Genomic DNA, 21,619 nt, shown 5'->3' with positions numbered 1-21,619 from the left:
TGCTGTTTTACATTCTCACACAGCAACACCATAAGGATAAATAAATCTACGAGATGATGGTGGCCATCACTGGTCATGCTGTTATACACTGCGCCACTGTGGGCAGCCTGGGTTATGATCTGTAGAGGTTTCTGCCTAGAAAGACAGGATAGAGAGAAAAAGCTACTGCACAGGGTACCTACAGAAAAAAATAGTATGGATCAAGGCATCGCTGAATATGTTTTTCAGAATAGTCACAGGTCCCAGCAAGCAAATCCATTGGCTTTTCCTCATCCCCAGTCGTACCACAGTGCTCCTCAGTGGACAAAGCCAGAGGCCAGACTGCAGCACTATTATTTCTTGTAACAACCTACTGCACAAAGAGTAGCACTGGCTTGAAGAAAAAAAAATAATCTTACCCAGAATTAATTAGGAAAGTATTCCCTTTCTGTGGGCAGGGAAATTAGAACACAAAATGACCAGAGACCACAATATAAATCAATGACAGAGTTAGACGAGAGCTCCAGATTTTCAGACCTGTGTGCTCTAACCACAAAAACATCTTCTCAAGACTCTGGAGACCAGCAGCCCCTGGTTCTTGTTACACGTTTCTGGAAAACAGCTAGAATATTTTTCCATAGATAAAGAGACCTGTCCCTTACCCACTTTGCCCTGCTAGGTTTTTCAGCTTATACAAGAACATTGCAGTCCCTCTAGCAGGATACACTCAGCCTTCCCAGCACATCAGAAGCAGTCTAATGAGCACCTACCACTGAGATACCGTGTCTGCTTCTACTTTTTGTACCATATGGTTCAGCTTCTGCTTTTTCCTCCTCCTCTTTTGAGCCGTGAGCTGCCTCCTCTGCCTCTGCCCCTGCCCCTGAGTGCTGAAATTCAGAGCCAACTGGTCCTTTAGGACTTTAGAGCCTCACCATTGAGTCATTTGCCTTGCCGGAGGCTGTCACACAACAGGAAAAGCAAATGAGCAATAAAATATACCTGCACCTGTCTCCCACCAGCATCCAATGGGTTGTAATGTACAGAGCAGCTTTAGGGGACCTGCGGCATAATAGGAGATGAGTATCACGGGCAGTCCCCCTTAGGGTGTTCCTGTCCTGAGGTGATGTAGCAGTTCTGGACAGCAGAAAGTGTGGCAAGCTGTAGCCATGCAGGAAGAACATCTCGGATGAAGATGAGCACAAACAGAGCAGGCTGGGAGCACATGTGTGGGCAGGTAAAGAAGCTCAGGCACAGGGGTAATGTACTGAATGACTATCTTGGTCACATTTAGTTCCATGGAAAAGGATATTAAGGGCCCTGTCCACAGACAGTGACTGCATTAGTTATTTTATTTTAATTTTCTCTTCTTTCTCTTTTTGACCATACTGTTGTGCAAATTGCCTTTTTGCATTAAATTTTTGAACATACACACAAATGAGTTGAGCTCCAGGATGAAAAGGGTGTGCAATAAAATGTCTTTCCCCAGGCATAATTTTTTAAAATATATTTCGTTTCATTTGGCACAGTCTAAAGAATTACCTGATATCTCCAGTGACAGAAATCTTACCTAGATTTCCCTCGCCACCCATCAAACTTGCCAAGACAGCTCCAAGGTGAAGAAAACCCTTTACATGGCAAATCCAGCTGTGAAACTGTCTGAAAAGAGCAGATTTAAAAGCTTCTGGCAGAGGATTTCCAGCCCTGAGATGCAAAATGTCAGCAGTGCTTTCTGTGGATGGTGCTGCCCCATGCTCACAAGAAACCCATCATGAGTCAATGGAAGAGACCCTAAGCTGCAAGAAGATGAATATTCCTGGTGTGCAATCAGAATAAGGTCATTTTCCTCTCTTCTGTGCTCTCTCTATCACTTAATTGTGTTTGCATTTTCCTGGCTGGTGGCTTCTGGCAACAGGGTGACCACAACCCTTAGGAGCAAGTACAGATCCCACCACCACAAGGAGCTTCCCCATGGTGCCAAGATGGGTGCTCGTCTATTTTTCTCCCTCTTTCAGGAGCTGAAAGAGACTCACGTCAGAGTTTTAATGGCAGAAAATCTAAGCTGGAGGTGAATAGTGAAAATTTCATTTTGCTAACTGGCTTTTAATGTAGGAACTTAAACCACAGTTTTCAGTATTTTTTTATTTTTTTATTATTTTTTTAATCTCTTTGTATGCTTGAGTAGGTCTTACTATCTCCACTTTCTTTCAGTGGATTTAAGAATGTTTCTGAGTTCTTTTTTGTTACAATACATTTTTGGAAGAAATATCTTCTTTTCATGGATATTATGCCAGTGCTCCTTGGAGTATTATCAATGAGGGATTAAGAAAACAGAATTATGAAATGGTTAAATGCTACTAAGAGAATAATCAGACAGAATATACACCAAACTTCTCCAAAACATTTTTAGCACTCCAGTCCAGAAATCCCTTGACAACTAAGCCAGGATCACACAGGCCCACATGGGAATTTTGTCTAAGAGAAGGAAAAGGGAGATGCAAGGATTTTGGTCTCTGAACACACTTTTCATCCAGTTTAGGGGAAAAAACAGCCTTTACATGTTAAGATATAACCATGCGGCACGATCAGAACAAAATGAGCATATGCTCAATAAATGCATCAAAGAAAGGCTTCACCAGCAACAGTATTTTCTTTTTCTATAAAATGCTTAAAAAAGTAAAAGTTTGGCTACAACAGACCTAACCACTGTTTCGGGGAAAAAAAAAAAAAAAAAAAAAAAAAAAGATTTTTTTTCCATTGAAAACTTTTCCAAGGGAGAAAGTTTAAAGCAGAAAACTATGGCAAGAACTTCTTTAGCTCTACGAAAATAGTTTCTCTCAGAAGAGGTAACCACAGCACTACCAAAGAAAGTCAAAACAGGATTTTAGACAGGAACTGGTATTTCCATTAAAAAATCTACATTTTACATAATCCCGTTTAGAGTCCTGACCCCAACCGCATAAAACTGTATGTATCTGCCTGGCTTTGAAACTACATACTATGTAGAGTCTTTGGGGGAAGGTTCCAGAAAAAAAAAAAAAAAAAAAAAAAAAAAAGAAAAAGAAAAAAAAAAGTAAAGCAAAAGATCTTCTCTTTCAGTGTGAAGAGGCTTTTGTATGGGGTAATAATGCTTCATCATCACCTTGCTCTTGATGGGGTCTTCTAAAAGTTTTACGCGGAGCCTCTTGATAAGACAATAAAAATACAACTGCAAGGTAGTGTAACACTGGCTCTCTTATAGGCTCTGGAACAGAATAACCTGACTATATTACCTTAAAAAGAGGTTGAAGCTGAGATATGCTTGGGAAAATAAGCATTTTTTTGGCCACAAACCCATTAGGTGTCTTCTGGTACACACTGACATGAAACTGTCATGAGCCTCCTACTGTCTCCAGCCTGTACAGCCTTCCTCTAGAAGACAACTCGGAGGGAAAAACAACTTTTAACGGTGCCACCATGTGAAAGAACAAACCTGTAAGCACTGATTTTAATTTTGCATTTTGCTTCAGTGCTGTGGTATTTCAATTCAAAGCTTTCCAGGTTGTTATGAAAGTCCTTTTCTGTTTAAGGACGTGTAACCATTTAATCAGAATGCCTCCGCATAGTGCCCAAGAGGCATCCTACCATCTCGTAATGAATTCTCATGCTGGGGCATATATAGATTTAACGTTTATTATCTGCCTTGCTGCAAAGCCCCTTCCTCCTGAAGCCAACACCAGCTATTTAATTGATTTTAGTGCAGGCAGTAAGTGCACCGCAGCGTAAATTACCAGGTACCGAGAGATGCAGAACTAAATGTGCGAGAGCAATTCAGCTACTACACAAACATCGGCGGCGATGAAACTTGTGGGCAAGGCATGAAAGAAATGAGATGGTTATCCAAAGCCAACAGAATGGAGTGTAAATTGCTAGGGCTCTAAATAGCCACCTGCCTGCTGTTCGGAGAGAAAGGCCCCACTCCTGCTCTCAGAGAAGCAGTGATATTATAAAGGGTTGCTGGCGGATATATATTGCTGCCTTGCGAATCGCCTACGCCAGCCCCAAGCAATACAATAGGGGCACGTTTGCCCCCGTGCCCAGCTGCAGTGGGGAGTTAGCAAAGGAGCTGCTGATGGAAGAGACTCGAGTCGATGCTGCCAAAATTTTGCTATCAAAAAAAACCACAATCAACTCACATACTTTTATCTTAAGGATTTGGTGCCAGTCCTTGCTGGAGACTGGAGGTTACGCCAAGCAAGTTTTTCATTTTGGGCTCATTCCCTTCTTTTGGGAGTGTGGTAGGGGTTGCTGTGAGGTGGAGGAATGGCCCTGAATGAGTACCCTCAAAAAGGACTCTTTACTGTGTTCACCCAAAGATAATCGTATGCCCATCTGATTTATGAGCCCCCCAAGCCTTTCTGCAACTTTAAATAGTACTTTAGAACAAGGTTTATTGGGAGGTTTGGACAAACCTCTTGTTTTCTTTATTGACAAGAGCAGCTTCACAACAATAAATCTCTTAAAGAAAAGATCCATTTTCATCTGAATCGTTCACATTTCTGCAGAAAGAAACAACATTACCACGGTGTCTGTTCAAGGAAAATGTGGAAAAATTTCTCTATTATCTCTTCATTCCCAAGGCTACAGAAGAAAAAGGATCACTCCCCATCAGGTGTAGCATAGTGTTTTGATTGAAAATAAAAAAAAAAATCAGTGTTGCCTTGCTAATGTGTCAGAGTCCATATAAGACTCTTCATACTAAGTTATTGGTAATGAGTGCAATTTTAGGAACAAGGACATTGGCATTTGTCTACACCTCTTGAAGGTGACTGCCTACAAAAGAAATCATCATGAGAAAGTCCTTCACAGTCCCCAAGAAGAAGAAGATTCTCATTTCTCTCTCTCTGGAGGAAGGCTACGCTGATGTACAAGGACTGTGACATGTCCTGCTCCTAGCCAGGGCTGAAGTCCTTAGGCATAAAACAGTTGCAAGGAAGCAACAGGGCTGCTGCTCAGTGCCATTCCCAGGAGAAGGTGCTGTGTTTGGAGAGGACTTGGGGAGCAGGAGCTACTAAAAGTCCTGCCAGAGCCACAAGCAAGCAGGAGAAAAGCTCAAGTGCTCAGGGCATCTAGGACTACCTGATGAGCATGTATTGCACTTTTGGGACCATACACAATCCTGGCAGTTGCAGGTGTCTAGAAGTGATCTTGGAGATCACTCTGTGGTCTATCAATGTTACCAACAAATCTGTCCATGCCCTGATCTCTGCCCTGACACTGATCTTTCCTGGTCTGCTTATAACCTCTCAACCACTGGAAAAGCAAATACACTCCTTGCTATCGAACACTTACCAGTGTAACTCAACTGATGCAATAATCTCGTCTCCCAAAATTAACAAATGTGAACTTGATGCTGGATTAATAACTACCACCCAGTTCCCAGGGGCATGATGCCAGGGGTCAGTTTATGAATTGCTCAGCACTTGCAAAACTCTTGTGGGAAAGTACTGAAGTACAGTCAGATTAATTCCGCTAACCTTGCAACAGGGTGACCTGTGTTATTCAGGCAATACACCTCTGAAGACCTTGATAAGGCATGCCTTTTTTAAAGATACCTTTTTTGTGCTATACTGTTAGCCCAAGCTCCGACTGCATTAAGCACTAGAAATGGGTTGAAAACAAAACCTGTGTTGTACATACCCAAACAGTGAGGAAAGATTTCAAAGTCTAACTAACATCCCAGCTCTGCAGTCTGGGTGTGCACCTGTGATATGTCCATATTGAAAGCCGAGATGGGCCTAGGCTTCATTTTTCTGAGCACTTCTCCCATGGTCGTGCCTGGTTCTCCCAGCCATGCCACAAATACACAACCCTGTTGCTGCTGTCCCACTTCATTTTCTGTGTTCACTAGCTAGATCCATCCTTGGAGAGCTGTTCCTTGTGCAGCATCCTATCCCTTGGTCAAAAAACTCTGGTCCATAGAAACACCAAAAGGCTTTTTCTCAACCACAGGACATAGTTAGTGCCATTTCTTGTTCCACTGCAGACTCCCAAAGGCATTTTTGCCCACATCAGTGATGCTTCACCCCACAGGCTGTGACAAAATGAAGTCTTTCGAGCTAGAACCCCTACAGCTTTGCTCAGCTGTGTAAAAATCCAAGCAAAGTTCCCTTGGCATCTTGCAGTCTCCTTCCTGGTGTACCTAATATGCACCAGCCTTCCTCATGCTGTAGTTCATAGGCAACATTTGCTCAAAAAGAAGAAAAAAAAAAAGAAAATCCATGAATATTTGCTTGGCCAGATCTTTCCCTGGCTAGTCATTAAACCCTCTGAGAGCCAACTGCCACATCAACTTATCATCCTATGCAGCATGATGAGGTGCCAGAAGCATGAATGCAATCCTTTCAACGTAGACCCAGTGCATTTTCAGTGGGTACCAGGCATTAATTTGAAATGCCTCATAGGAGCCAGTAGTACTGAAAATAAAGAGCAGAGTTTATGGGTGTGCAGCTGAAAATGCACTTTTTGTATACCACAAAAGCAAGTGAATCCCCCAGTCAATCAGCTCCAGGGTTGTTCACTACTGGAGTTGTTTCTCCTGTTCCTGCTACAATAATTACTGATAATGATAATATACACACCATCCACAGAAAGCAGTGATGTGAGGGGCTTCTCTCAGCTGCTTGGACATAAGTATTCTCTGCTGCTAAAGAACCCAGCTGGCTTTTCTCCTTCATATAAGTCTCATTGTGAATGAAGAGAGATTTCCTTCTGTCTTTTACATAATGCTTTATGGGCACAAAAACGAAGTACGGAATAAATCCCATCTAAGGAATGCGGTGCGGCAGATCTATGTTTTGCTTTAATTAGCATCCTGATGTGATAGCGGCTTGGCGTGTGTATCACTGTTTTGTAACACAGCGCGTCCTTGCTAGGCTCCTTAAGGAACCTGGCAAACAAGGCACTTCCCTCAATTGTCTGTTGTTTTTCTTGGAGGCTGAATATTTTCATTGAAATGTCACTAGCAAAGCCTGTCCATGCTCTGCTGCTCTCGGAGTGTGCTCAGGCATTTGGCTTTCAAAAAAAAAAAAAAAAAAAAAAAAAAAAAAACAAAGGGAATTCAGCACTTAATCACAGCTTAGCACTCCACTTGCCTTGCAAGCTTATTTGCAAAGCATACAGGTGGAAAGCAAAATCACAAGCACTGTAGGTTCCAATAATAATAAAACCTTCTGTAGATTGTACTGCAGGTAGGTGCATGCCTGTCTGAGCTACCTCTCTTGCAGGGTTGTAACAAGTTCATGTGTGGCAGGGGAAAGCTGATAAACAGCAGAAATGGGGCACTCAAACCCTGGGCCTGCAAAAGACTGGGCTCTCCATGCACGAGTTCTGGGGGAGTCCCTATCACCTTGGCTTTTCTTTGCTGGAAATCTGAATAATGCAGCAGAATTAAGATGTCAAGCTGGAAAACCCCTGAGGTCAGGATATTAAGCTCAGTTTGGGCTGGTTTTTGCAGAGGTAGAGAGGAGCATTTCAGGGTCAGCTGCTGCAGGCTGCTCTCCATAAAAACTTGCCCTGAGCAGTAACAACACGGCCTCAAACAACCTCATTTGGGGGAAATCCTCCAGCTTCCTCAGGAATCAGGAACACAGACTGACAGGATCTGGGTAAAACAGCCCTTCTACAGAGAAGGTCACTCTTGGATTGCATAGCCACCTAGGAGCCCACTGATAGAGCTTTCGCTTCTTGGGATCCCGAAGATCTCAAACCAGACCATGGACCATGCACCTCCCTCCCTTTCTTCTCAGCTCTGAGGCTTTAGTGCTGCTGGAAACCCCCATGTCCTTCTGAAACATCTCAAAAGTTAGCTCTGGTGTTGCAAAGCTTGGTGTTGCAAATGTTCTGAGACCCTAGTATTAAAAATTTCTCTGAATTTGGCACTATGCTTGGCATGAAAAAAAGTTCAGAGAAACTCTGAGGTGGGTGTTGAGGTTCAATCAGTACTTTACCTAGCTATATGCTTTCCAGGGCCTGCTGGTGTAATGTTTAGCCATTTGAACAGCCTTGTTACCTTCATGAGGAGTTAGAGAAATAAGATTTTCAGCATAAGTTTAAAATACAGCCTGGAAGATGGAGTAATTAGGGAATGCTCCATGCTCATCAGTGTTAAGCAGTGGTGTTGATTCCCTGGGGAGAGTGTGACTGCAGATTTTTAAGGACAGGCCAGGTGAATGCCATAGTGCCTGTTAGACCTTTTTTTAGCCAGTTTTCCAAAGGAAGTGAGGCACATGAGGTTGATGTCTGTCTATCTCATTTTGTCAACCCTACTGACTTCTGACCCATCGGTCAAACTTCAACAGAGGATTGGAAATGCCAAAAATATTACGTTCTTACACATTTTAAGAAAATGGCTGAATAAAGGAGAGCAAGGAAATTCACACCATCATTGATTTTTAACATGGCCCATATACTTTTGGAGAGGCAACAGCTCCAGCCCCTTGGCTGTGGCAGTGAGCAACACATCTCCATTAAGGCATGGAGGGGACTCGTGCATGGCCCATGCCCAACGGAGGGTGCACACAGACCTGCAGGAGATCAGACTTTGCTGTTTCACGCCCTGATGCAGGCAAAAAATACTGATGAAGTCAGAGCCGAGCTTTGGGGATCTGCTCTGACCTGCACGGGCAGCACCTTCTGAAACAGCGCATCCAGACGGTCCCATAGTGCTTGGACGGAAAGTGCATGTTTATGTAAATCCGTTTTTACGCATGACTTTCCAGCATGCAGGGGATGAATCATCAATATCCAAAGAGACCATTTATGCCAATGAAATGTTAGTATCTAACAATACGAACCACAACAGGAAATTTCCTTATACTGGCAAGATGAAGCAAGGCAGGGAGTCTAGAATATAGGTGGGGTAATTCTTACCAGGTGGACCCAGCAGCAACCTGCAATTGCTCACTAACAAAGTTTACTGTCATGTTAAGACATAGTTCAATAGAGCTTTTATTTCTGAAATTACTTTATTTCCCCCTCTCTTCTCTGATATCCTCCGGGTAAATCTCACCCAGCATCCAGAATGAATGAAAACTTCAGGGTATTTTGGTGTTTATCTTTGTTCTTGGGTTGAGGTATCCTGTATTTGAGGTAAATAAAAGAAGGAATAATGGCCCAGACATTTCTAAGAAACGGGTAAATGCCTTGAGAAAGCATGTGAAAATCTGAGCTGTCAGATCTGGAGATCCCTGACCTGATCTCTGGTCTACCTTGCAGTAACAAGGCTGGGACAAAACAGTTTTATGATGGCTTGTATAAAAAGTATGTAAAAGTAAGGGCTTGAAACCGAAGCTGGAGGTGAGATTTCCACAAGAACATGCCAGGAAACACAAAGGACGTTCACCAACAGCTACCTAAATCTGGGAACAGCTCCCAGAGGGACTTGCAGAAATAAATTAAGCGTCAGGTAGATGCAGACAGCTGCCTCTTCACCTCCTTTCCTATGAGCTCCAGTGCAGATGCTGCCACCTGTGCCTGCCCATATCTTTGACAGAGCAAATGAGGTGCAATACTTATCCTTTAGGATGGCTGGCTAACAAGCACGGCTTTCAAGTAATAGCAGATGTACTAGAGGGTAAACATACACAGGGGTATGGAGTGCTTCCAACAGCCTTCTCCCACAGTGAGCTATGAGATGCTCAGGGGCTGTAACGTGGATTTTCCCCAAAACTGCAAGGAGTGCTCTGAAGGCTGGTGTTGAAAATGCTGCCCGTGCAACAGAAAATCTCCTTTGGCAATCGTGAGTAAGTGCCCACTTAGAAAGCAGTGAGTCACAGAGAAGGGCATGTGGACTTCAGATCTGCTCTGCCCATGATACCGGTCTTTGGTCCTAATTTTACCCCCTATTATTTTTATCTTAATGGGGCTTCCTAGAACCTGCTTGATCACAACCACTTCTACTTCACACCAAACCCCAGTTTTAAACATTCATAACCATTGCCTCGATTAGGAGAATTATACAAAAAAATCAGAAGCTACAAAACCCACGAGGAATCTAATAATAAATAGGGCAGAGATGTAAACAAATAGATACCTCATGCCATGCAATGCTTTGGAGCTATTGTATCAACAAGTTGGTGTTACCTTGGAAACAAGAGATTATTCATGCATGCCTTCTCCCTGATGGAAACCGGGAAAGGAGGCATGCAGAACTGATTCTGAGTCTTCTGAACTTTGCAGAGATGCAGCCCCAAATCCCAGCTATTGATGGAAACTCAGAACAGAACAGGGTTGCAGAGGTTGCACCATCCTTGGTGTGATGCCCATGGTAACAAGGACGACCATGCTCTCATCCTCTCCACCTTGGCACTGCATAACCCTTTTCTAAAAGAGCACAGAAGATTATTCCTAGGATACAGCCTGTCCAGAACACAGGACAACAGAGCCTTGTCTTGATTTGCAGCAGTGAGTAGGGCTAAAAATAACGTGACCCGGTATTAGCTGTCTTTAATAAAGTAATCTTAAACTAATATGTTTTACCCCATAGCTGAGGCTCATTAAGTGCACGACACATACAAGTTTCACCACACAAGGTCTGCATGAGTGGGAGTTCACATTGCTGTCACTTGGTCACACTCAGATATGTGCTCAAATTCAAACAAAATGTTCCCAAATTTTGGATTCTTCATCCCAGTTGTAGAAGAAGCCACAGCCCTGAGCCCTCCAGATGAATTCCTAGTGCTGACTTCAGCCAGACGTCCCACCACCATGCTCTTTGGTGACACCATGTCCCTTTACAACAGCTAAATGCTTGGTCCTTGGGAAATAAATCATTTGTCTGGGTTTACAAATACAGCTATGACTGAAGGAATAGTTCCTTAGCTAAGTGTTGAATAGGGAGCAAATAGAATTTCAATAAGGCTGAAATTCTCTCCCTAGTCACCAGCGATGCACATGGGAACAAATGGGAATGACACAAATCTGAAATGGGGCAGGTTCAGCCTGGACATCAGGAAAAAACTCTTTATTGTGAGGGTAATTGCACACTGGGATAGGCTTCATAGTGAGGTGGCTGATGCCCTGTGCCTGTCAGTGATCAAGAGGCATCTGGACAATGCCCTCAATGTCCAGAGTGGTCCTGATGTGGTCAGGCAGTTGGATGAGATGATCTCTGAAGGTCCCTTCAAACTAAACTGTTCTATTCCTTTCTGTTTATAATAACATATTTAGTGTTACCTATGATTACAGCCCTACATCTTAGATAAGCCAATGATATGGACATAAGAAATTTGGAAAAGCGAGGGTTACTCTACATTAAGCAAGTTAATAATAACTAGGAGTAATTACCGAAACACAAATAAGGATTTGTAAATCAGCTGGTCATGAAACTGGTACTTCCCACAATCCAGCTGGCGTGCTGGAATTTGCATAACACTGACGTGCCTGTGCAAATTGTTTTGCAGCATTTTGGGCAGAAATGTAGGACTACAAACACAAACTAAAAATGCGTAGGGCAGTATTTCTCCCACACTGCCAGCAGGATAACTATTAATGACATCTGGTCCCCAACAGCTTCCTGCAGGGTATTTAACTCCAGAGCTGCCTCTGTCAGATGCTCCAAGCTCCCCTATGGCACATCTGGCTCTTCACAGGTGCACTTTATCCCTCTGCCCTATGTCTGCTCCACTTTTGTTTCAGGTGACCTCGTCATTGAAGGAGAGGCAAGATGGTAAGAGGAAATTTTAACTTCACGTCATATTTTCTAATTGATTTCAAAAAGAAACAAAAGCAACATGAGCATTACTTCCCTCCTTCCCACCAAGTAGATGTGACAGGAGGGCTAGGTCAGCCACAACACGTCACGTACCAGGTGGGATCCTGTTCTGCTCAGGCTCAGAGTGGGGGGAAAATGGGGAACAAGACGGACTCTGGTGAGAAATATATGTCAAGGAACATGTTATGAGATGGTCCTGCTGCTGAGACAAGCTTTCTTGCAAATATACCACCCATGCACATGGTGGCATCCTGGGTTAGCTCTTGCTCAGTACAGACCAGGTATCTACTAGATACCAGCTATCTACTAGATACCTGGTCTGTACTGAGCAAGGGAACTAAAAAGTTCCCTTGGAAAGGGAACTAAACCATGCATGGCAATTCCATGCATGGGGGGCCAGTTCTGATCCCTTAGGGATCCCCTGTTTACTCCGATTTAATTTAAAGGCGAGACCATTCACAAGACACCTTAGCTCCCAATTTTGCAACAACACAGCCCATCACACCTGAAGGTTTATTTTAAACACCAGCCAGAGATTTTGCAGACTGCAGCACACAAGACAGATACTTCTCACTTATCTCATCTATTGAGATAAAAAACAAAATGAGAACAAAAAGAGTTGGCAGATTTGCCACAGAAACTTGATTATGTTCAGTACTTACAATTGCATGACCAGGTATAAATGGTTTGGGCTCTCATAGATGTCTTCCAGGGCAACTATATTTTCATGCTTGATCCTGGAAAAAAAAAGTAAGACGAATAAGTAAAAGATGAAACAGAGATTTTTAAAAAGGGGCTGCAAAGCAGAAAGCTACTTTTAGTCAGACACAACTTGCCAGTGCTCCAATCAGCACCATAAAATAGGATCTTGACCAAAATAAAGTCACAAGTGCTTCACAGCCCAGAATTCTGTTATTACTCTGAGAAAATTCCCTCAATCTGCTGCAAGGTCAAAATGTTCAATGGTTAGGTATTTGGGACATTGGAGGTTTAAAGACCTTGTGTCAGGTGAATGGAGATGGTTGCTTGGATGTTGAAGTCTCCACACAGCAGCAAAGCTGGGTGCAAGGAGATGGAGGCAGGGTGGGGGCTGGAGGGTTTTGCCCCCATGCAGAAGCTGGAGCATGTGTACAGAGGCCATACAACAGCTCCATGCCCCTTCCCACTGAATTTGGCCCACTCTGATGTCACACCCAGTCTGTATGCCCAAATTTCCCTGAAGTGTTATTAAGCACTGCATGCTTTCCATCCAAAGGCTCCTGGCAGGTTTTCTACACCCTCATGACACGGAGCAAGAAATCCTTCAAATCATCACCCCTGAGAATTGCTTCAGTCTCCATAGAGCTGCTTTCTTCTCCCTCTGAACACAGTTACATAAACACAGGATTTCTGAAAAGTGACTGAATTTGGTGCTCTGCCATGTGGATTTTCTGATGTCTCCTAAGGGCTGAGCCTCCGCTGACACTTCTCACGAGGGACATGCACAGGCAGATCATGCAGTGACATAAACCTCACTTCTAAAGGAAACCAGGTTTAAAATACAGCCCAGCAGGTGGGCTAAGGGCATGGGTTGTTCCCACCAAGCCTCCAGGACCTCTGGTTTGTCAAAATGGTAGCTTTAAAGAGAAAAATCATCTCTCTAAACATACATATAATTAACTACTCAGAGCAAAGCCTCTCTGGGTTTGCTCCTTAAATACTTAACAAACAATTTCCAAAGGATGCATTTAACTTGTGCAAGCCCTAAAGAGACAACCAGTACAACTCCAGGGGCAGAATATTAATTACACCAATTACAGACAATTGTTTTAAGAGCAAGAGAAAGCTGGGAAATGCCATGCACAGTCTGCTTATTAAACAGCATACGGACATGCTCAGAAAGAAGGTAAAAGTGCCTTATCAGCAAATGCAGAGCTCTTTACATGTCTCAAGGTTCAAGAGGATTAATTAAAAAGCTTAATTATGTGTCAAGACCTTGTCCTCAGCACTCCCAAGCATCCCAATGTCTGTGTGATGATGCTGAGAGCAGAAGGTCCCCAGTGCCTGGCAGGGTCTTTCCCGTAAGAACAGAGACTAATCCAATTTCCTCTGAATTCACCAGAAAGATTACGACTGACCTGAATTTATGCCCACAATCAGTCATCAAAAGCTGTCTTCATATAAGGACCTCCATGTACAGGAAATTTAACTTCAACAACAAGTGAGCCTAAATACAATACGCTACAGGATGTCAGAGCAGAAAATAAGTGAGTAGGCTCTTCACTTTGCTTAAATATTGGGAAAATCCCATGATATTTTAGCAAAATTTCCTGGTAGACCGCATCACAAATCAAGTTCTTCTTATTGAAAGCAGGAAACCAATAGACCACCCACTTGGCTTTGTACGGTCCCTTAAGGGTTGCAATTAGGGCAAGGACAGTTTTGCTTTGTTTCGGTGAGCTGAAGGCACTCTTAGCTCCCAAAAGACATTTCCAACAAATATTCACTTTTAATGGAAACTCTCATGTGTGTTTATTCATTTTCCTTTATGCACACGCACAGGCATGTGATCGTCTGTGTACCTGATACCATCATGACAGAGAAGGTGGTTTTAATACCGGTAGTGATAGCTGTGTAAAGCCTCCAACGTAGTCTGCTGCACATTTTTACCGCACACATATATTAATGCCTTTCTATATGTGTGTGGCAAATCAAACGCTTTGCATTTCTATTTTTATTTTCTATTTTGAGAGCCTCCTTTTTATTTTGAGAACCTCGGAGGTTCTCCAAACTCAACCCAAGCCCTGTGAGGCAGCTGCCAGCAACACCTAGCGGTTGCACGCCCGTGGGTAACAGGGGGGAGCACCCACAAAGACGAGCAGTTGGGGTGGCAGAGGGCAGAGAGGAGCCCATCAGACACACAGCGCTGCAGGCTGAGGGTTGCCACAAGACCTTCTCCCTTTCCTTATTTGCAAAGCAAATGGGCCCTGTGCTGCTGCACTGTCTGAAGGCGGATGCACTTGCTCAGCTTTAAAGCGATTCCTTGGCAAAAGATGCAGGGAGAAAAAAGAAAGCAGAACGAAGGAGCGAGACAGGGGACAGAAAACCCAAGAAGAAAGGAAAAGAAGGCAGCAGAAGCTGAATCACCCCCAAAGAATAAAAGGAGTCACCCTGTAGGGGTTAAGATATTTGGAAGAAGATGTCCTATGTGGTGACAACCATCCACAGCAGCCACCCATCGACCATTGGCACTGGACAGGCTCACTGTGATGGTCAGAGGCATTTATTTCTGCTCTGCCTCAGCCTCCCCATGATCAGCAGGGCCTTCACCTTGCTGTTATGCAGTGCTTAATGTTCCTGCCAAAGCGCACATCGCTTGGCTCGCACATTTCCATGCTCAGAGGGAATCCCGAACGATACGCTATTTAAAGGAAAATGGAATTCAAAATTAGAAAATGACAATAATCAATGGAGCTAGCTCGGGCAGAAGGCTACGGGTTAGATCCAGCTGCATGTTGGGCTGGTGAAGCCGAGAAGCTGTGAGCTTCCCAGCAGAGGTCACTGCAGCCAGCAGCAACAGCTGCTGCTCTTTGCTTAATCTGCAAGAGTTTGTGCAATCCTTTCATTACTTTAAAATATGGGAGAGCGATCACCTGGAGTCCTGCTACAAAACAATGAAGCTTCCCTGGCTGAACACCTTTCTTTATGACACCACCTCGGGATTTGTGGGATCAGGTGTGTTACTGACGTGGTGTTTTGTCCACCCTGCAAAGCCCAAAGGGGAGCAAGGCAGGTGTGAGGCACTCCTCAGCAGCACCAGACACATGGGGAATGGGGACAGATACTCCTGGCTTGCAGAGATGCTCAGGTAAATCAAGAAATGAGAAAAACACCATGCAGCGGCAGTGACTTGATGGTCACAGATCAGGAAGGATTTGGGGATGGCTTACTGAACTCTGCTTTTATCCCCATTTAGAAGCACCACGTGAATCTCAGAGGTTCAGGGATTCATGCTGCTCAAAACGCCTCTGTGCAGCCTCATGGCGATCTCTCTCAGCAGAAATACTCACACAGCTACCTGAGCTCCTCAGCACCTGCTGGGGTTTATTCTTTCAAAGGTGCTGTTCTCACTTGGCAGAAGGAAGGCAGTACGCAGAAAAGCTAAAGGGGTTATCTGCAATCTGATGGGAAGATGAAGCAGATTGCCCAAAGCCAGGGGGACTCATTATTCCAGTTTCCTTTCTTGGAGGGACACAGTGGTGACAATGCCCCGAAAGCAAACATCAAAACCTGGGCTTGGATAAAGCATTTTAGATCAGTTTATATAAATTGTTACAAACAAGAAAACATCCATCTGAGGAAATCTCCCTTATCACTCTTTCAACCTCCACTTTCTCACACTTGATATTTTTCTGGCTGCTCTCCCTCCTTCCTGGCAAGCCCCAGGTGCTGCTTCCATCTCCCGCACCCCACTGTGTCCCCAGAAATCCCCCTGTGTTTGACACAAAGGGAAGGTGCCACCTCCCATGAGATTCAGCTACAAGACCAGGAGCTGCTGGAGTCCTGGGGACAAAGAAGGGGAAAAAACAGCTGGAAGCGAGAATCAGGGAAATTTAAGTATAGGGGAAAAAAAAAAAAAAAAAAAAAAAAAAAGGAGTGATTAATCCTAGTAAGAAACTAGGAAAAGAAATGACAGATTCATCAAATTCAGAGCAGCACTGGTTTGAAAGCTGTGCAGGCAGACACGAGCCACAAGGCATGATGCAGATGCAACTGAATAAAATTATAGGATTTTCCCTCTGGCCTTTCCAGTCTGTTATTCTGCTCATGTGCTTCTACGGAGGTGTCAGCAACATGAGCAAACAGGGGCAGTGCTGTACCTGAGCAATATAACATGTGTGAACTATAAACTGTAGATTAGATTAAATATAAAAATCTAATAAAAATACTTATAGATAACCTAAAGTACATATAAGAATTGAATCTAATAATCTAATATATGTATTTATAGATTGAATATAAGAAACTACAGCATATATGAACCAATGATCTAATTGCTAGCTAGGACTTGGAGGAATGAACTGAACAGGGCAACCAAGGACTTCGGGTGGCTTTTCCAAGCATGGCAGCTGTTCAAACAAGGGCTGACGGGAGAGCGTTTGATCTGCTGCAGAGCACCAAGCACCGACCGGTCCTCTTTGCTTGCTGTGGATTCATTGTGCAAGAGCGTTTGGGGACTCGTCATTTTTCCCTGACTGCTACAGCACCCAGTGCTGCTGAAAGGCAGAAATATCTTCCTCTGAAGGAGCTGAAACCTGCCCACGAAACAAGACCTGACTTGACCAGGAAAGGCGTTTGGACAACACTTCCCATCACGCCGAACTGGGTGTGCTGTGGTGTCGCAGTAGCAATGAGTACGTGGTGAGGAACCCCAGTGATACCAAAATCCACTCTCATCACTAGACAGCAGAGAGCTACCACGTCCCACTCACTGCCACCAGAAGGGCAGAAGTGCCACAGGATCAGAACAAGCCCCAAAAGGTAAAGCTCACTTCAACATTCAACAAAAAATAAAAATTTAAAAAAAATAATAAAATCAATATACTCTGCAGGCTTTAGATGGAGGTTGCTATTAAGAAGCAAAGGACTGAATTATGGAAGTTGATGTACAATAAAGGAAGCTAAATCCTTTAATGACTGAGCTTCCCATGCACCTCTGCTGGCTCCCAACCATCGCAGAGGCCGAGCAGATGAAAGAAAACTGGTTGCATATTGCTGCGGATCATTAATTAGAGGGGCAGCACAGATGAAAGCCAAGGACCCAGATTTTGCTGTTCCTTTGGCTGCCAAGCTGGCAGGAGAGCGCGTTAAATCTCCTATCTGCAAAGGCATGCTACAAACTGTGATTGAATCACTTATATTAACATCTATCATATTTAACATTGAAAACGAGGATCAGTTAGAAGAATACTGTACATAAACCTTGGGCAAACACGAGAGCTGTTTAAGTAGGGCAGGTTTCCCATGTAACAACTCTTTTTGAGCCAGAGCGTTGCATTTCCAAGACATGACATTTAATGCCGCACCTCCACGAACAGCACGTGTCAGGGATGAAATGCCACAAGAAAGCAAAAATAATTTTGCAAAAGCCCAAACTAACAAAGCCTGAGTCTGTAAGTATTTGTGGCTTTTGGTAACCAAATGCCTTTGCAATTGAGTACTCAGTTATTTCCACCTATGCCCCACAGCAGCATGGGGTTACGGGTTTGAGGAATTCACCCCTTGGCCAAGGAAAGTGTTTTAATCACAGTTCCTGCTCTGAGAAAGAGCAGTGGGATCTGTGGTGCCTCCTCTCCACGTGAGGTCTCTTATAAGTCGGATCTTTGAAAATCAACTGGACATGAATGATGGAAGGAGTCACACCACCAACTCCATCCCCACCCCTTCTTATCCCACAGCCCCCAAGCATCCTCCAGGGTGGGTATTTTGCAGATGGATATTCCCCATATAGCTCCACTGCTATTTGCATGAGCAGAGTTCGGCTTGACACTTCTCCCATCGTCCAGGTTTCCCTCCCACGTGGACTTTCTGGTGTGAACAGAAGAAATGAAAGCTCCAGTCCAGGCTTCTTCACACAGCTGATATTTATCAGGTCTCTCCTCCACGGATTCCCTCGTATCTTTTAAAAGATGACTTTATAGCAGCTCTTTCCCCCTCAAACAGCCAACGTGCACATGGTAGTGCAGCAGTGGTGGGTTTTGTGGCTACCAAAGGGGCTGTGGTCTCTGGCATCTCAGTTCAGTGGTCTCCCTCTTGCTCACTCACAACACACATGCAAATAATGGGAAACTTAGAGAACCCTCCACTAGCCACAGAGCAGAGGTGTGAACAAAAGCAGGCAGATGTCAGTTGTTCTTCACAGAAGTGGCTCTCCAGAGCTTACAAAATCAAAACATCTTGTTTTTTTCCCCCAACTGCACGTAGATTGCCTTTTTTTTATTATTTTTTAAATTATATCCTTAATTTTCTTATTACAAAGATCTGAAGGAGCATTACTGGATTGAGTATTGAATATTCACTTGCATTGAAATAATAGGGAACTCATATTATGAGCAGAAAAACAGAAACATTGCTAACCATGTCTCATGGCCAGATGGCATTTTTGACCTCGTCTGATCTTCTTCCACTGCAAAACCTTTTGTTCCCACCCACACTGCCCACCTTGCCTTGCTGGATCTATCGACTGGGCAAGGGAGAGCTAATTCCAGCTCAAAGCCAGATGGTTCAGACCCCATATGGCAGAATAGCTAACCCTCTGTGGTTGGAAGGCCAAAGAGTTGAACTTTGAGGTCACATGTGGTCTGCAAACCACAGACTGTTCATAACATGGGATGGAAATTAACATTTTCTCTAGCATCTTTAGGATCTCTGTGTTTCTGCGATGTTAACTGGAGTGGATAGGAAATATTATCCTACTGACTGCTTTGAAAAACCTGCAAGGAGAGGAAGACCCTGGATGCCTTGGAAGATGGGACTTAAAGGCCAACATGGTGGGATGTATCAGTTCATTTATCTTCCCTCAGCCCCAGTACTGGTAGCCAGTGGCAAGCAGCCTATAGCAGGCATTCAAAGGGAAGAAGGGACAGCCAAAATCCAGGAGGCAGATGCCCACCAAAAGGCCCTCTCCTATTAACCTTAGAAGATGATAATAATTTTCCATTTATTTTTTTTCCTGGTTTAGTTGTTTCATGATTTAGCACTTCAATTTGAGAAATAATTTGCTGTATGTAAATAAATGAGCTGGGATGGGATTTGTCTCGAGCAGGTGTCCCAGCATGGTGCTGAGTGTTTCTGCTATCCATGGAGCTGCCTTCTTCAGGGCTTGCCTGGGATTATTACCTTCTGCCCAGAGGAAAAAAGTTGGAGATGTGCCAGAAGACCTCATCATATGTTAATATAAGTTCTCCTCTCTCCATTTCATCTTTCATATCCTACCCATCACCTCCATGATCCATTCCTCCTCAAGGGTGAAGATCCAGAAATCTTTCTAACCATTTCAATGGCCTTCTTTCCCCAGCACTGCACTTCTTCTAGCACCGATGCCAGCCTTATGCACCACGTTCACAATATATTCTTTGAGATTTCAGTGCAGTGTCTACTTGGAGATGTTTCACAGCTGGAAACTTGAGTTTTGTAGTTCAGCAGCTGTAGCACTAACTGGCTGTGACAAAACCTGCCCACATAAACCTCACCATTTCTGTTCTGTGCCCTACCTTGTCTTGTACTCCCAAACCATGTAATCCTTCTTTTCATTTCTAATTTCTCCAGATCCTGTGAGCAGAAACTAGTCTGGATTTTTCACCACCAGGGGCACTTGCTGATGAGCAGCCTGCATGGTGGCATCCTTCCTTTACCACTCTGCTCTGCAGTGCAGCTTGAAAAAGGGGAATTTTGCTCATCTTAAAAAATAGCTTGTTTTCCTCCTAGGGAGGGGAGAGAGCTGTATGAACCTCCTCAGCCACACAGCATGTGTATTTTCCTTCTGGTGGCACTTTCCAGCTGCCAGGCACCATGCCAAAGGCATGCTGAAGGCAATATCCTGGCAGTTTCTGAAGAAGTAGCTGGCTCCAGCTGTTGTGCTGCTGTGTGCATTAAGCATGCAAGGAGTGAGCCCACAGGCGCTGCTGCCTCCCCAGGACACAGGCTGAGGTTATGCCCTGTTCTGCCTTATCTCCAGATCATAACAAAGCTCAGACAAAGGCTGAACATGCCCGGCACAGACATATGGGTTTTCACTAGGCACTGATGTTCACTATAACCCCATACAAACATATCAAATGAGTGTAGGCACTTTGAGACTAAAAGTGAGGGTTTCTTGGACTGCACACCCAGACTTGGGTACCAAACTTGTGTCCAACTGTTTATTTTAGATACGAAAATAAGTGAAGTGCTTGTCTCGAGTGTTTTAATGTGAAGGCTGCTCAGTAGCCTTTAAAGAAAGCAAAATTCAAGTTCTATTGCAGAAACTCACAGCTCTAGAAGGAAGACTAGGACCAAATAACCTTCTAACATGCTTGGACTCCTAAAATAGGACCAACACCTGCTTGTAAAACAGCTGGGATATCCCTACATAAGTGCTATCCCTGATTTCAGGAATATCCCCAATTTCCACAAGAAGCTGACCAAGCCATCAGAACAAGGGTTTCCAAGCAGAGGCTTACAATTGGCAGTGCTCAAAAAGGCTTGCAAAGCTTGAGCAAAAACTCTCCAGACTGTTTAATTCAAAACACATCAAAACAAATATTAATGATGAATTAATCATTAAAGGTGAAAAAGATAAAAGTAGTGGCTGCAGGGATTTATCTCAGCCAAAAACAGAGAGCCATCTTTTAGTTGTTGGCAGCGGCGTTGTTTTTCCAGCGTGGAGGAGTGTGGGTTTACATATGCAGCCAGTAATTATAGCGGGTTCCCACTCCCTTGCCCAGGAGATGTGGGAGCTACGTGCCATTAAAAGTGGTGAGCAGCTCCTGGGCTGAGGTGGCTCACTCTGACAAGGTTTCATGCAATGAAAAATCAACAAAAAAAAGAGGCAAGGTTTGCAAAACCCATGAAAAACACTGCCCTAAAGGCTGACACTCCTGGGGAGGGTGGTTATCCCAGTACCTTGCCTCACCAAATTAGAAGCCCTTATTTAGTTTACAGCAAATGAAGGGGTGAATAAAGGGTATAATGCTCTTTTCATAGCCTCCTGGTTCTCAGATGAGTGCAGTATGTACACATACATTCGGTGGTATCTGCAACCTGACAGCAGATAGTACACTTCTGAAAAGAAAGTTCTGCCATCCGTGAAATATCCATTTGACACAGACACGGGGATGTAGTTGCCTACTATTATCTCCTTCATTGGTTTGA

At 43.9% G+C, this 21,619-nt stretch overlaps 1 protein-coding gene across 2 annotated transcripts in view; it reads right to left on the bottom strand.

Moving 5' to 3' along the window:
• The window catches only part of CAMK1D (calcium/calmodulin dependent protein kinase ID), a 219,428-nt gene that overhangs the window by 75,242 nt on the left and 122,567 nt on the right, over nucleotides 1-21,619 (bottom strand). For both annotated transcript variants that reach the window (XM_032183733.1, XM_032183724.1), the window contains exon 3: nucleotides 12,391-12,465. In XM_032183733.1, the coding sequence (XP_032039624.1) occupies nucleotides 12,391-12,465 (75 nt within the window). The remainder of the gene's footprint in view (nucleotides 1-12,390; nucleotides 12,466-21,619) is intronic.

Source organism: Aythya fuligula, chromosome 1, assembly GCF_009819795.1.
Source record: "Aythya fuligula isolate bAytFul2 chromosome 1, bAytFul2.pri, whole genome shotgun sequence".
In the NCBI taxonomy this organism is placed as follows: Eukaryota; Metazoa; Chordata; class Aves; order Anseriformes; family Anatidae; genus Aythya; species Aythya fuligula.
This window is presented reverse-complemented; position numbering and strand designations above follow the sequence as displayed.